Here is a 15,798-nt window from a genome sequence, read left to right as displayed (position 1 = left end):
CCACCACGCGCGAACAGACATGCCTAGCGGTGGCAAAACAAGGACGCCAACCAAAAAAAAAAAACCCCGCCCCCATACGCAACCCCCCCCCAGCCCCACCCCCCCCCCCCCCCCCCCCCATGCTCTAAAACTGCCAGTACAAACGGCAGCAGCTCAGATGTGCCCCCCCTCGACAAAAATCACAGACGAGAGGAGCGCCCCGCCATGGCATGTTATCTAGGGGAAACACTGAGTAAAATAATTTAAGGCTTTAGCTAAATTGTAACTAATAATTATTCTGATTCAAATGTTCTTGACTTGTGTATTCAAGGTTAACGATATAACTGCACATTTTAACTTTTACAAATTTCTGTCTGTATGAAACAAATCTACCAATTTTTTTTAACCATTAAATAGCTTTTGTTCCTGCCATAAATTTGCTAAATGCATCATTCAAGGATTTTAATATTCTTTTTTAGACAACAGCTCCTTATCTTTCGAGGGTTTTGTTTCTACAAAGAGCTAATGTGTCGTTTTTGTTTGTAGGAGTTTGTCATGACAGTAATAAATAGAAAGATTGCATCAGATATTAAATTTGTTAATGGAGCAGGAGAGCTGTGTGAGTTTCTCTTTCAATAAAACGGACATTTGAAGGTCATTTTAATGGTTGACTGATTGAACAAGCAAAGTCAAATTTTGATTTTTATGTGCAGTCAGACTAGAGTCGATCACCTCTTCAGTCCCTCCACAGTTCTTGCTTCTTTCACATCCGGACTGCTTCTTGTTGTCCAGGTGCTTTATGGGTGTGCGTAGTGCTTAATCCCCACGGTAAGAGCGAGGAGAAGAGCAGCTGGCTGAAGCAGCTGAAGAAATGGGGCGACATGGATGTGTGCCCGCTGGAGGATGGCAACTATGGCAGCGAACTTCCAAACATCACTAACGCTCTGCCGCAGAGTAACCTCGCACAAGGTTCACACAAAAACACACACCTTACAGAAACGCTTAGGCTGTAATAAAAACACTCTGTGGACAAACACGTGCTGTGAAGGGTGTTAAGTGTGCTGCGTGTGCGCTGTGTCAGACTCCCTGTCCAGGCCGAGGAGGACGGTGTTCAGTCGAGCCATCGAGGCCTGCGACCTCCACTGGCAGGACAGCCACCTGCAGAGGATCATCAGCAGCGACTTCTACATGTCTCCATCATATCAACGAGAGGGGGAGAGCCTGCTGTTCAACCCTCAGGGGCTGCCGCTGTGGCTCGGTACACATTCACAAAATCATATTCACATTTTGTTCTATAACTGTCTGTCTGAAGTGAACAAGTTTATTTATTTATTTATAGGCCTTATATTTATTTCAGCTTAAAACAAACCCTGAGAATGATGTACACACAGACTGCTCCTTTAAACTGAACCTACAGAGACTAAGAGTTAATGTGACAGTTTACACATGAGCTTCACTTCTACTGAGATGAACCAACTCAACGCTCTGTCTCCTTATCCCTGTTTGTCTCTGTCTCTCTGTGTCTCTCTACCTGTGTCTCTCTGTCACTCTCTGTGTCTCTGTGTCTCTCTCTGTGTCTCTCTACCTGTGTCTCTGTGTCACTCTCTGTGTCTCTCTATCACTCTGTGTCTCTCTCACACTCTGTGTCTCTCTCACACTCTGTGTCTCTCTCACACTCTGTGTCTCTCTCTTTCTGTCTCTGTCTGCCTCACACACAGTAATTCTGCTGATATTAAAGCCAGTATCTGCAGTAAGCAGCTTCCAGCTAAGATCTGTCAGATTCTGCAACTTAAGCCAGCTATCGCGTGCACACACACACAGGATTTCTGCTGAGACTGCACAGTGTGTGTGTGTGTGTGTGTGTGTGTAAGCATGTTTGTAGGTCTAACTCTAAGCTTGTGTGAGTTGAGTCTTTGAGAGGACAACTGAGAAATGATTGTAACAACAAAGACTGATTATTGGAGAGGATTGTTGTGAACATTTGCTGTCCTGCTCTCACTTTGTTCTTCTGCTCACCCCACAGACCATGTCCCAACAGCATGTGCTCGGGTGGATGCCCTGCGTTCCCATGGTTACACCAGAGAAGCCCTGCGGTTGGCTGTCGCGATCATCAACACGCTCCGCCTCCAACAGCAGAGACAGATGGACATCTACAAGCACCAAAAGAAAGGTGCAAACTGTTTGAGTGTTTACGTCCTGGAAGAAGTGCAGTACCTGAGTCATTTTAGTAACGCGTCCTCTTTCTTTCTGCTGTCAGAGCTTCTCCAGAGAGGCGTCACCTCCACCACCAACCTGGAGGGCTGGGTGGGTCATCCCTTAGACCCAATTGGTTGTCTGTTCATCACACTCACAGAAACGTGCCGCGTGGATGACGACGGCACCATGGACACTGGAGGTAAGAATTCATATATTTATTCAACTTATTTTTATCTGTTTTTATTTTTTTTTGTTTTATGGTCTCCTGTGTTCGTTTTGTCTTCTTACTTTTTGTATTGTGTGCAGCACTTTGACCAATGGAGGTTGGTTTTAAATGTGCCATACAAACAAATTTGATTTGAACTCATCATAGCTTTGCTGAAAATACAACAACTACTTAAAGCAAGCCAAGCTTTGCAGATCATCTGTAAATTAAATGTTAAGAACATGTTAAAGGTGGTCACGTGGTCACAGAGCCATCTTGTACCCCAGAGGTTCACATCACTTTGTGCACAGGCCCTTGTGTCTTATTCTTTGGACTCACATTTGCCGAACTCTTTTACTGGAGCACTTATCCCATAATATATCAGATGTGCCCCACTATAATTTCCCATCATATTTCAGGAACGTACAGGCATATTCAAAGGTGTCGCTTCACTTATTCTACATTGTTTCATATTGAATAAAAATAAAGCCAAACTCTTGACAAGTACTTTCTGTATTTAAACTTAAAAAATAGCGTAAAACATGGATACTGGGGTCAGAGAAACAACATACCATACCACTTTATTTATATAGCACTTAAAACAACTACAAGGCCAACCAAAGTGCTGTACAGACAAAACAACAGGTAACACACAAAGCAAAATACAAAATGAGGTAAATCAGAATATAGACAAAAAACGATGCAGATAATGACGACAAACCAGTGTGGAGCATACAGGATCAAAACACAGATCATCTGGAGTTGAAAGCCACTGAATAGTACTGAGTTTTTAAACGGGACTTGAAAACCGAGAGGGAGGGGGCCTGTTTGACAAGCAGAGGTAACTCGTTCCAGAGTCTTGGTCCTGCTACATAGAAGGCCCTGTCACCTCTGCGCTTAAGACGAGATCCTGGAACTGTAAGGAGCAACTGGTCCGCTGACCTCAGGGAGCGTGGTGGGACATACGGTTGTAGCAGATCAGAGAGATGGGGGGGGGGGGGGGGGGGGACACTGTTCAGTGATTTGTAGACATACATGAGTATTTTGAGTAGAACATCTGAGTAGAATATCCTGATGCATGCTCAATAATCCAGGTAGAAAAAATTAAGAGACTGAGCTGAATACAGCACCTCAGACTGAGGAAGTCTCTTGGATGAGAGACGAAACGTTTCTACATTTTTTTGTTGTTTTGCTTTGTTTTGTTTTTTTGAATGTCCAGAGGACCAGATTTAACTTTTTTATATCTGAGTAGAATGTCAGTAAATGTTCAGCTGTGAAAGTTATAGTCAGTTTTGGTTTTGTTTAGTAATCATCTCTTCTTTAGTATTTGATTTAGTACTTTTTTATTTTTGTAAATATTTTCATACATTCATGAATATATCTTTGCATTTCTACCGTTACCCAAGTGTTAATATTAAATGAGCAAAGTAATGAAGCTGGTGAAACACATCCTTACTGTAACATTTTATAGCACAAATGGGAGGTGTGTGTGTCTGGGTGTGTGTGTGTTGTGTATCCCAGTATGACCCTTGCCTTGGTCACTGCCACAATATTTATGATTTAAAGCATTCTATGCTACTATATTCATTTCAGAGTTTATAAAAAAAGATTAGCACCTTTGGACCAATTGATTAATCAAGGCTGTTTGACAGATTGGGGCACGAGCAACCTAAAATCATTATGACCGGCCTATATAGGGATATAGCCTAGTCTAGTAAAGAATTGCACAAATAATGTCTGTCTGCATATGTGGCATCAATAATAGGTACAGATGTGATAACAAAAAAGCAAACTTTTTTCTTGTATTTATCTTTATTGTTTATCAAAATATTTAATTACCAAGACCAAGATTATACTAGTCTGTCGAAAAGTGGACATATTGTGATACGGTCTCTGTACGAAGAAACTGTCGCGCTCATAAATTCTGATCCGCTCAAGATAATTTAATGAAGCTCCTTTCACTTATGCATCATTGTTAGACGGAGCGTTGCACACACTTTGCATCACCACACCTCTAAGGTCAAGGCCTCAAATCAAAGTCAAATGTTATACAAGACTGAGGAAGTCTTTCGAATGAAAGACGAAACGTTTCTACATTTATTTTGTTTTGTTGTTGTTTTGCTTTGTTTTGTTTTTCGAATGTCCAGAGGACCAGATTTAACTTTTTTAGAATGTTATACAAGGTTTTTGCTTGTCCGGGCAATTGCTACAGATTGCTGTTTAACCGTTTGTCAACGGGCGTGTGATGTGCTGTATGTGGGTCTCTAGGTGTCCTGGGTATGAAGTGGTGGTAATGACATGACCCAGACCCAGATTGACATGACTGTCCACGAGGGAGAGGGAGGGCACTGGAGGAGAGGGCGTGCCCCAGAGACCATCTTAGCACCAACATCACTGGTTTGTTCTTTGGAGTAAACTGTTGGGGGAAGAATCAGTTTTGTGTTGTGTGTTTCCCCTTGACTGATGAAGCCTTCTGGATGGAAGGTGAAACGTTTCAGCACAAATAAAAACCTGTCCAGATGACCTGACTGAAAATTATTGGATTGTATACCTGGATTATTGAGCATGGACTTTGTTGACATGACTCAGAGCTGTGTAACCATTTGCTGGCTCTAGCTTCTCCTTTATGGTTATTTTTTAGCTTTTCTTTTTTTGCTTCATTTTATCATCTAGGATTTGAACTGATGGTCAAGGTTGAAAATCTCTCTTTCAAATAGTCATTACAAAAAATTAATCCAAACTTCCACACATTCTTACAGGTTAGGTAGAATCAAGACTATCCCCTCAGTTGTTTGTCCATAATTTAGGCTATGTCCACTCTGCAGGTCTTAATGCTCCGTTCCCATTTTTTTGCTCAGGTGTGACATTTTTGTGTGGTCGTTCACTTTATCATTAAATTCAATTGAATTCAAATTGAATTGACCATGTCCTGGATGACTGAGAATCTTCACCAGCGTCTTATCATTAAAATGAGACCTCCGTCAGACTGCAGCGTGAACTGTTTACAGTTCTGAGGTGACCAACGTGCGCAGAAGAAAACGTGACAGGACACGCAGCACGCTGAGTTTAAGGAAGTACGGTACATATAGATGCTACACATGTTAGCATGTGTGAGTCTGAATTTGCTGAGCAATCAGAACCAATCGAATTTACTGACATACATGATTAAACCAAGCTTACGTTTGTTCTTGCCTCTTGACGGCTCCTGCAGCGCAGCGTTATTTTTGTAGTGGGAGCGCCAAACTGAAGGAAGAAACCAACTCGTATCGATCCCATCAGGTTAGTATCGATATGGTCCTACTGTGGATTATCAATCATACATGGGAAATTAAAAGAACAAAGACAAAGCAACTGGATTTCTGTTCTGTAGCTGAAGGAATGCACAGTTCCAAGATTTAAACTGCTCAAGGTTCGTATCATTATTATCTCTTGAATCTTCACCAGCATATCATTATTATCATTTCATTATACTTGGATCGATCTGCTTACCCCATCCCACTGACGTAAAAGTCGGCTGAAATGCGACATGAGCGTTCAGACTGTAGTTGCTTTGAAAAACACCAGCTACATATCCATTTCAGTACCACGTGTGGAAAAGACCTGGGTCTGATTTGAAAAAATCTGATATGGGTCACATTTGCCTGCAGTGTGAACGTAGCCTTAGTCTGCACAACTGCAGAGATATCCCCCGGTCTGTTAAACCTTCGCTGTGAACTTTATTTATTTACCTCAGCTAAAGTACAAACCATGCCCCATGTCTGGTCCCAGATATTTTTCTTACTAAACACATAATTCCTGCCATGCTTCACCAGAGTAATTCAGCGCAGAGGGGATCAGACTCATAAGAGTGACTCGTCGCACAACAGACTCCATGTTCGTACACGAGAATTGTCTGCTGTTGAGCTGCTATAAACTAGTAGAGCATGAATGGATTGGATTGAAACAGCCTGTCCATTTACAACACGCCTCTGTTTGTGTGTGTGTATGTGTGTTCATGTATAGAATCCATCCACATTTGCATTTTTCACCCTACCCAGGGAGTTGTTTTTCCTTTCTTTGCACCAGAGGCCATTACAACAGATCAGAATAGAGGCTGGATTTGGTCATTGTCTCCAGGCTACAGGGAAGTATTGTTGGAGTGAACAATACTGACCACTGGTGCAGCCATCTGTGTTTGTGTGTACTCTGGTCAAAGTGACCCAGTGTTGGTCTCAGGCTGGTTTTGGAATCTGAGGAATGAGCACTGATAGATCTGTGAAAGTTTAAATTACACTGGTGACCATGTCCTGTGAGGGACAGCTGGAAACATCTGCTGCACAGTGGGCAGACTTGGGCTATGCATCATCTAGTCACAATGTTTTATGTTTTTTAGCCCCCACAAAAAACATGAATAATGAAATGGGTTTAAGTCTGTAGAACCAGTTTTATTTCCCCGCTCAGTCTCGACACATGCTCAGACACACACCACTACATCTTCACACACATATCTGTGGAATAAACAGGATTTAGGGGGATCTTTTTCTCAGAGGGGATTTAAGCCCAGTGATGGGGCAGATGAGCGAGAGCGAACAAACGGGCACCAATCAACAGCTGGGGCTCTCGTGGCATCTGTTCTCTGTTAGATAGCTTTAGTGTGGGCAACGTCTGTTTTACATTCTTGAAAACAATCTGAAATACGTTTTATCAAACTTCATTTTTTTGGGTGTTAATCTCGATATGTTTTGTTATTGTTCATCTACACCCTTCAGCATAATTCTTTATTAATAAAATCTTACATTTCATGTTAATCTTTACCCCTAAATAAAATATATTATTCCCATTAAGTATAAGTAAGTATAAGTGTTATGTGTTGTCATCATTGTATGTTCCCTTACAATGGTAAAATTAGTTCTCTGCATTTAACCCATTGCACCTGGGATACACCCAGGTGGAGCAGTGGGCAGCTATGTAGGGGCCCGGGGAGCAATTAGCGATTAGATGTCTTGCTCAGGGACACCACGACTTGTGGTCATGGCTGGGAGTTGAACCAGCGACTTTCTGGTCCCAAGTCGGCTGCCCTGCCTCTACCCCGTCTCAGCCCCTTTCTCACTATGAGAAATGTACTCAGTTTATCACATAAATATGCAGGTAAACTACTTAAGTTGTGTTCTGATTTAGACTCTTGTTTCTGTCAAACGTGTGTGTATTTAACTTATTTTTACTATCTAAGCACATGGCAGTACGATGGATCAGTGGTTATAATTGTTGCCTTACAGCAAGAAGGTCCTGGGTTCAATCCCCAGTTGGACCTGGGGTCTTTCTGCGTGGAGTTGGCATGTTCTTCTCGTGCATGTATGGGTCTTCTCCAGGTACTCCTGTTTCCTCCCACAGACCAAAAACATGCATGTTAGGCTGCCCCCTTGCAAAAGAGATCTGTGATCTCAGTGGGATTTGCCTGGTTAAATAAAGGTTAATAATAAATAAACAGACCGACTTGCTCATTTCCTCCTCTCATAATCTCTGACAACTAATTAAACTAGATGCAGTTGACGTTTATAAAATTTAGAATAAAAATCCAGTTGAGATTCTGATCTGCTCTCAGAGAAAACAAAAACAGAAAATGGAGGCCGCTAGGTTAGAGCTAATGTCTTTTTTTCTCTTATTAATATTTTTTTGCCTTTTCCTTGTAGACGGTGACCCCAGACCCCCCGTCTACCATCATGTGCCAGTGTGGGGCAGTCCAGATGGGGGTGAGTCCTACCTGACTCTGGCCCTGGAAGTGGCTCTGATGGGTATGGGCCAGCAGAGAATAATGCCAGAGGGATTGTACGCCCAGGATAAGGTAAGGAGTTTTGTTTGGCAGAACGAGTGAAGTTCTTCACTGAAAAACTTTCTTTGTAGAGAACATGTTAGGATGCTTGGCTTTTTGTTTAAAATTACACATGCTTAAGTGAGGTATAATAATGCCTCTCTGCACATTAAAAAAATGCTTCCTGTGAATTTGTCTGTTGAAGGCAAGGTTGAGTATAGAGAAAATCACTATAATTTAACATCAGTTTGAAGTAAATGCCATGCAAAAAGAAAGAAAAGGTCATGGCATTTTTGTTTCTTGAAAAACAAGCAGAAAGTCACAGTACTTAAGTTCACAGTGAATTAAAATAAATCTGAGGAGCGTTTCTTTGTGCAAATGGTAATCTGCTTTTGGGAGGCTTAGAGCGGCTGCTGCAGACCTTTGTTAATGTCACTGGAATTAGCAACAATATTAATGTTTTTAAGCAGGAATTGCATTTAAAATCAGTCGCATGCTTTAAAGGTCCTTGTTTTAAATTCTTGACAGCAATAAAATCCCTTCAAATACAAAAGATTTACACAAATTCATGTGTGAGAAGTATTAAAGCTTCCTGCTGGTTTTTTTATATATATCTTTGAACTCAAAATCCTTTCTTAAAGGTTTTGAAACTTCAAAGATCTTTACCTGTTGGACATATTTGTGCATGTATTTTAAAAGAAAGTATACTAAAGTATACATTCATCCACCTATTATCTTTACTCGCTTTATCCTTTTTGAATCGCGGGGGTCACTGGTGCCCATATCCAGTAGTGGCTGTAAGAGAGGCGGGGCCTGGACAGGTCTCCAGTCCATCACAGGGCTAAAGTATACAGTGATTTTTAATACAATACATTACTACATGTAGTTCAGCTGTATTAGAAGTGAGTATGTTGTAGGATTGAATTGTTGGCACAATCAGATGTGCATTTCTTTGTCTTCCTCAGAGAATTGTTCTGTTTTTCCCATCATTATCTTGAATAAATAAGACTGTGCAGCCGCATTGAGTTTTGTTTGTTTTCAATCTGATCCAGGTGTGTCGCAATGAAGAACAGATCGTCTCAAAACTGCAAGAACTGGAGCTGGATGACCTCCTGGTTCAGACGCTTCGGAAGCAGGCCATACAGCTACTGGAGGGTACGCCTTCTTCATAATTGCCTCTACATGTAGTAACATTAAATAATAACATTCACTTTGTCCTTGTTGTCCTTGGTTTCAGCCGGTCCATTCAGTGGTCTCGGGGAAGTCATTCACAGAGAAAGTGTCCCCATGCACACCTTTGCCAAATACCTTTTTTCTGCTCTGCTGCCACATGATGCGGACCTGGCTTATAAAGTGGCTTTGCGTGCAATGAGGTCAGATCTCCATTCACCAAAACCTTTTGTTTTTATCTTTGGCAAGATGAGAAGAGACTGGGTTTACCCCTTCTAGTTGGTTCTAAATAACCATGGATTCTTTTTACTTGTTGATATAAAACCGTCTTTGCCTTTTAAAATGAGAGTTCAGCTTTTTAGAAGTGGAGTTCTGTGGATATATTCTGAACAGCAAATATCCTTGATGTTATAAATATCTCTTTGAACAACCACAGTTCGGGGAAAATGTTGAATTCGAACCAAATTGATGAACTATCAGTCAGAATGAGCAGGCCCAATTTGGACTGTCTTAAACCACTCCAATCCTAAAAACTAAAGATCTTGGATTTTTGGCCGATCTCCGATACACCAACATAAAACTTATCTGACAGATACCAATACTGATCTTTTTCCCCCTAGACATATTTACAGAGACTACATAGCTTTCTTTGCTGTGGAATTAAGCTACATTATTCTGCATGGTCTTTGTCAGTTTAGCCTGCTACCAAATGCAGATGCTGAACAGGGAGCTGAAAATGATGCTTGGATTATGTTTAATGTCAAATTTTGTCACTGGGTTGTCATACAAAAACTGCATCTACTAAAAACTTCACAGCAGTTCATGCAAATGTTGCTTTATAAACCTTCGCATCACCAATAATTTTATATTACATTAATTTTTATAATTCCCTGGTTATTTGCAAGTGCAGCTAGCAGCAACACCGGCAGCTAGCTGCAGCTCTTTCAGTGCAGTCCGGGACATTAACAGCTGGAACTTCATAGTATTTCTGCAGCAACATTTTTCTATATGAAACAGATACTAATGTAAATGTCTATGAAACAGCGTTTCCATGAACCGCTCTGTATATTTTAGGATGGACTTGTTTCAGAACTAGCTGGTATGTCAGTCTGGTCAGATGTTTTTCAAAGAGCTATCTACAACAGGTTTGCTATTGTTCATAGCCTTTCTACAGAGTCACCCTTTAGAAGATCTGAACTCCCTCTGTAATTAAAACAGTACTGAGTTTTTATTACATGAGGCATCTACTCGTACTTAAAACTGTTGTTTTTAACAAACGTATGCTTGAATAATGATGCACACGGTTTAAATCTCACGTGTTGCTAGTAAGTGTTTACATCTAGCTACAATAAATGCAGTCTGGTCCAGAATCCCTGATATAAAACCTTTAAAGAGATTTCTTATAATTATCACTTATGTACGTACATATTTTCTTAGCCTTCATGACTGTGCAATGTCCTTGTAGAACTGTACTAGTTTTACCTAACTATCTAATTCAGCAGCTATCTATATCTCGATGTGATGACTGTTTGTGCTAAAGTGCAATAAATACTTTAAGTCGGTGCCAAAAAGTCCTAAACAGATCTCGGTCTGCCTTCACCCACAAGGCTGCCAGTGCTGGAGTCGTCAGCAGGTTCTGGGGACGTCGGGCACCCTCATCACGGCATCTCTATTGTTCCAAGCAGATACCCGCGCTGGTTCACTCTCGGCCACCTGGAATCCCAGCAATGTGAGCTGGCCTCAACCATGCTCACTGCGGCTAAAGGTACACCAGAACGTCCCCGTAGAGAGAGCAATTGTTGTTGGAGGGAACTGTTTATTAATCTTGTTTTGTTGCCCACAAGGGGACATGTTGAGATTGCGAACGGTGCTAGAGGCCATCCAGAAAAACATCCACTCTTCTTCCCTAATCTTCAAACTGGCCCAGGATGCCTTCAAGATAGCCACCCCTGCAGACTGCCCTCCTGATATAACCCTGCTCAACGTGGCTCTGGAGTTAGGACTGCAGGTACAGTGTGTGTGCGTTTCCTTTAACATGCAGTTTCTGTGGGCATCCACAAGTTGTTCCACAAATTAGCACAGAACAACATCACCCCCCAGTTTGACCGTTGTTGACGAGAAGAAACCACATGATGAAAGAGTTTGGCTTCCAGCGTAAACTCAGACACCACAGAATAACAGGCTGCTGTGTTACCTGCCTCTGCCTTTGGGCAACTAGATGATCTACTGAATCCTCATCATCAATGTTACAAGTAAAATAATCAAAGGTGTGATTTTAAAGCATGTGTACTTATTTCATAAAAACAAACGTGATTCTGCATTTACTGTTGATTTATTAGTCAACACAGCTATGCCACGTTTTCCATAAAACACTACGTTGGATACAAAAAAAAGGACAAATGTCACAAGTTGTTATAACTTGTCTTGAATGTTTGTGTGTTCTGCAGGTGATGAGGATGACACTGTCCACTCTGAACTGGAGGAGGAGAGAGATGGTTCGCTGGCTGGTTACCTGCGCCACTGAAGTTGGTATGTGCACACACTCCTGCATAGTCCAGCAGCTGAAACAGGATTCATACCAGTTGTGTCTCTGTGTCTCTTTGGTTTGCTGCAGTGCATCCTAATTCAGCTTTAAGGCTCACTTTCATTTTGAGTTGAATTAAAGGGAAAAAAACAAAAGCAGCTAGAATCTTGTTGATTAATCATACGGAGACATAAACACATTTTTTTTCCACAAGGTATTTAATATTTTAATGATGACGGAGACAGGAATTAATTCCATCTGTTATTAAAGAGGCTGCAGTTATGAATGCATAGCCTTTAAACAGACTGCCTCAAGTGTGATGGAAATATTTTATAAAAACAAAGTTACTTTCAAAGAAAACATAAATTGAAAGTAGTGGTTGTGAATTCTGAGCAGCCTGTCAGCACTCGTCTAACAACTTGTGCACAGCACTGAGAGTATTTAGTCTAAATTGTTTGATAGAAATGCGTAAAGTGCTCTCCCCACGTTCTGGCTTTTCATAAGTGAATGAAATTGGCACAGATCAGTGACCTGTCAGGTTCTAGCTCACAGCTTTGTCAAAAGGGACTTTAAGAAAGGAACAATCATAAACACGGACTGTGTTGGCTGACTAAAGGAATGTTTGAAAATCATATTTGTTTTCTTCCTCTTCTTCTTTGTGATCTTTAAAACAAATTAGAGAAATTTCATTTCCTGTGAAAATGCAGAGTGAATGCTTATTCAGATGAACTTGCTGAAAAACAGCTGAAATTTGCTTAAAAAACATTCTGAAATGTAGCTGAAATGGAAGAACAAGCCTAAATCAACAGAAGAAAGCAGAAAGAACACATTTGCTAAATTAGGTTAAAATAAGCAGAAATTAGCACAAAAATTAAGAAATAAGCTAAAAAAAAAAGGAAGCTGAAATTGGCAACAAATAGCTGTGAAGTAGCTGAAAAGGCAGAGAGAAGCTTAAACTACCATGTGGGTGCAGCAAGAACTGAAATTAGTTTTTTTTTTAAAGTGGAATTAGCTGAAAAGCTTATATTAGCATCAAAAGAACTAAATAGTAGCTGAAAGAGCAGAAAAAGCTGAAACTTGCAGAAAAAAGCTGAAAAGAGCATAACAAGCTGAAATTACCAGAAAAAAGTTAGTTAAGCTGAAAGTAGCAGAAATTACCACAAAAACTTGAATTTATCTAAAAACGGCTGAAATTAGCTAAAAAATGCTAAAGAGGTAGGTGAAAAGTTAGAACAAGCTTACGATAGTAGAAGAAAGCAGAAAGAACATGTTTAGCTAATGAGAATTAAAGAAGTAAGAAACGAGCACAAAAAAGTGGGTCATCTGAAAAAAGCTGAAATTAGCAAAAAAAAAATATATATAGCTGAAAAGTAGCTAAAACGGTAGAAAGAACCTTAAATTACCAGAAGGAAGTGGAGAGCACATTTTTGCTGAAATAGGCTGGAAATTGCTGTAAGTATTGTAAACAACGTGAAATTAGCTGAAAAAGCTCAAATTGGCATAAAAACAACTAATTAGTAGCTGGAATAGCAGAAAAAGCTGAAACTTGCAGAAATAAGCTGAAAGAAGCCTAAAAAGCTGAAATTAGCAGAAAGAAGTTGGAAGAAGCACAACCTTTTTGTAGTTAGCAAAAATAATCTGAAAGGAGCACAAAACAATTAAAAAACAGCTGAAATTAGCTGAAAAAAACATTTAAATTTGCACCAGGAAGCTGAACCAAAACAAAATTTGAAAGGAGCAGTAAAAAGTGGTAAACAGCTCTAAAGATATGAAGGATGGAAAATGAGCTCAATTCATTTTCTGTGAGGAAATAAAATGTCAGAAAAGGCTAAATATTTCAAAAAGCTGAAGTTGCACCAATACCAAAAGTCATAACAGGATTGTCCTGAAAGAGCTGAACGTTTTGATTTATGATTAGTTGAAATAGCAAAAAAAATTGTGGAACTAGAAAGATGCCGAAAAACATACGGAAGAAAAATGGATCTGATATTGGGATTGCTTCATAAACGTTCACACTATAATAATTTAACGCCTCTAACACACATGTCATCTGTGTGTCTTACCAGGTCTGCGAGCATTAGTGAGCATCTTGCAGAGCTGGTACACTCTCTTCACACCGACTGAGGCCACCAGCATTGTTGCAGCCACCGTCATGTCTCATAACACCATCCTGCGCCTCAGCCTCGACTACCCCCAGCGGGAGGAGCTGGCCAGCTGCGCGAGGACTTTGGCTCTGCAGTGCGCCATGAAGGACCCACAGAACTGTGCCCTGTCGGCCCTGACACTCTGTGAGAAGGACCACATCGCCTTTGAGACGGCCTACCAGATTGTGATAGACGCAGCGTCGACGGGTATGACCTATTCACAGCTGTTCACTATCGCGCGGTACATGGAGCACAGAGGATACCCCCTGCGGTCGTTCAAGTTGGCTTCCCTCGCCATGACACACCTTAACCTGGCCTACAACCAGGACACACACCCTGCTATTAATGACGTGCTCTGGGCCTGCGCGCTCAGCCACTCGTTGGGGAAGAACGAGCTTGCAGCCATTATTCCCTTGGTGGTGAAGAGCGTTCACTGCGCCACGGTGCTGTCCGACATCCTGCGGCGGTGCACCATGACGGCACCGGGTCTTGCAGGCATTCCTGGGCGAAGGAACTCTGGGAAGCTCATGTCAACGGACAAAGCGCCGTTGCGGCAGCTCTTGGATGCCACGATCTCGGCGTACATCAACACCACACACTCTCGGCTGACGCACATCAGTCCGCGGCACTATGGAGAGTTCATAGAGTTCCTGAGCAAAGCACGGGAGACTTTCCTTTTGGCACAGGACGGCCACATTCAGTTCGCCCAGTTTATAGACAACCTGAAACAGATCTATAAGGGTAAGAAAAAACTGATGATGTTGGTCAGGGAGCGTTTCGGCTGACCTTCTGCCTCACAGAGACCTTTTTTTTTTTTGGGAAGTAGTTCAAATTATTTGATCTATTTAAGGCTCTTTGGATTCTTTGAATTTTTACTTCTTTTGTTGGGCCATTCGTTGACTAAGTCTTAAGGTTTTATTCTGTTTTTGTTTCTTGAATGTGAACCAAGAAGTGTTTGCAGTAAATTGCTCTACTTAAACTGTAACTGCAAAATATATGACCTAAAGAAGCAACAAGAAGCAAAAGGTATCTACCCCTCCAATTATTGTAAATTTAGTTGGAAAAATCAAAAGAATGTGATGACAAAAGCGTAAGAAATGTTTGGTGTTTGGGTGGCGTATGAAAATATTACCAAAAGATCCTTCTGGATGGGATGTGTACTTGGAACTGAATAATTTCAGCTGTGGTTAAGAGGAAGAAGTGGCTTTTAAAGTGAGAAGAACTTCTAAAGAAAAATATGGAGGAAGACAAAGCGGTGTCAACCCTCGGCTGTCACATGTCAGCTTCAACTGATCTGGCAGAAATAGCCTCTTGTTTCATTCAGGGCTTCTTAGAGGCAAGATCTGTTGGTCTCTGTTGAAGAAGTCGATAGCTGGACATTTACAAACCTTTATTGGTCGGTATCCTACAAACAATTTACGTGAAAAAATTCTGCTTCACAGAATGCATGTTGTTGAACGCTTGAGTGACGTCCTGGCTGCTGGAGCTACCAGCTGAGCCTTCGTGTGCACATCGTCATACTCCTGTACACAGTTTATTTTTATGGCCTTCCAGAAACTCAACGATAACAGAGACAAATTCAAATTCACATCATCTGTGGTGTGGAGGAGTTCCCAAGTTCAGAGAAACCACTCCACAGCTGCACAGCTGTTTATGACCGATTCTTTAAAACGCGTAAAACATCGTGTTTCACTCATTAGATCAAGATTTAGCCCGTAACATAATTCAAGCTTCGGCGTTGTTTCTATTATCACTTAGCAGCTTCATGTTCAAGCTCTTGTACTTTGTTAGG

At 41.2% G+C, this 15,798-nt stretch overlaps 1 protein-coding gene across 1 annotated transcript in view; it reads left to right on the top strand.

Moving 5' to 3' along the window:
• The window catches only part of zswim5 (zinc finger, SWIM-type containing 5), an 81,503-nt gene extending 66,258 nt beyond the window's left edge, over positions 1–15,245 (top strand). The window contains exons 6-16 of the mRNA XM_037682129.1: positions 772–948; positions 1,061–1,237; positions 2,003–2,149; positions 2,237–2,374; positions 8,050–8,201; positions 9,221–9,323; positions 9,406–9,541; positions 10,946–11,103; positions 11,183–11,346; positions 11,786–11,867; positions 13,929–15,245. Coding sequence (XP_037538057.1) covers positions 772–948; positions 1,061–1,237; positions 2,003–2,149; positions 2,237–2,374; positions 8,050–8,201; positions 9,221–9,323; positions 9,406–9,541; positions 10,946–11,103; positions 11,183–11,346; positions 11,786–11,867; positions 13,929–14,791 — 2,297 coding nt within the window. The 3' untranslated portion in view covers positions 14,792–15,245. The remainder of the gene's footprint in view (positions 1–771; positions 949–1,060; positions 1,238–2,002; positions 2,150–2,236; positions 2,375–8,049; positions 8,202–9,220; positions 9,324–9,405; positions 9,542–10,945; positions 11,104–11,182; positions 11,347–11,785; positions 11,868–13,928) is intronic.
• Positions 15,246–15,798: the final 553 nt, after the last annotated feature.

This window comes from Nematolebias whitei, chromosome 9 (assembly GCF_014905685.2).
Source record: "Nematolebias whitei isolate Nwh7 chromosome 9, NemWhi1, whole genome shotgun sequence".
In the NCBI taxonomy this organism is placed as follows: domain Eukaryota; kingdom Metazoa; phylum Chordata; class Actinopteri; order Cyprinodontiformes; family Rivulidae; genus Nematolebias; species Nematolebias whitei.
Note: the sequence above shows the minus strand (reverse complement) of the source record. Positions and strands in the feature narration are given on the sequence as shown.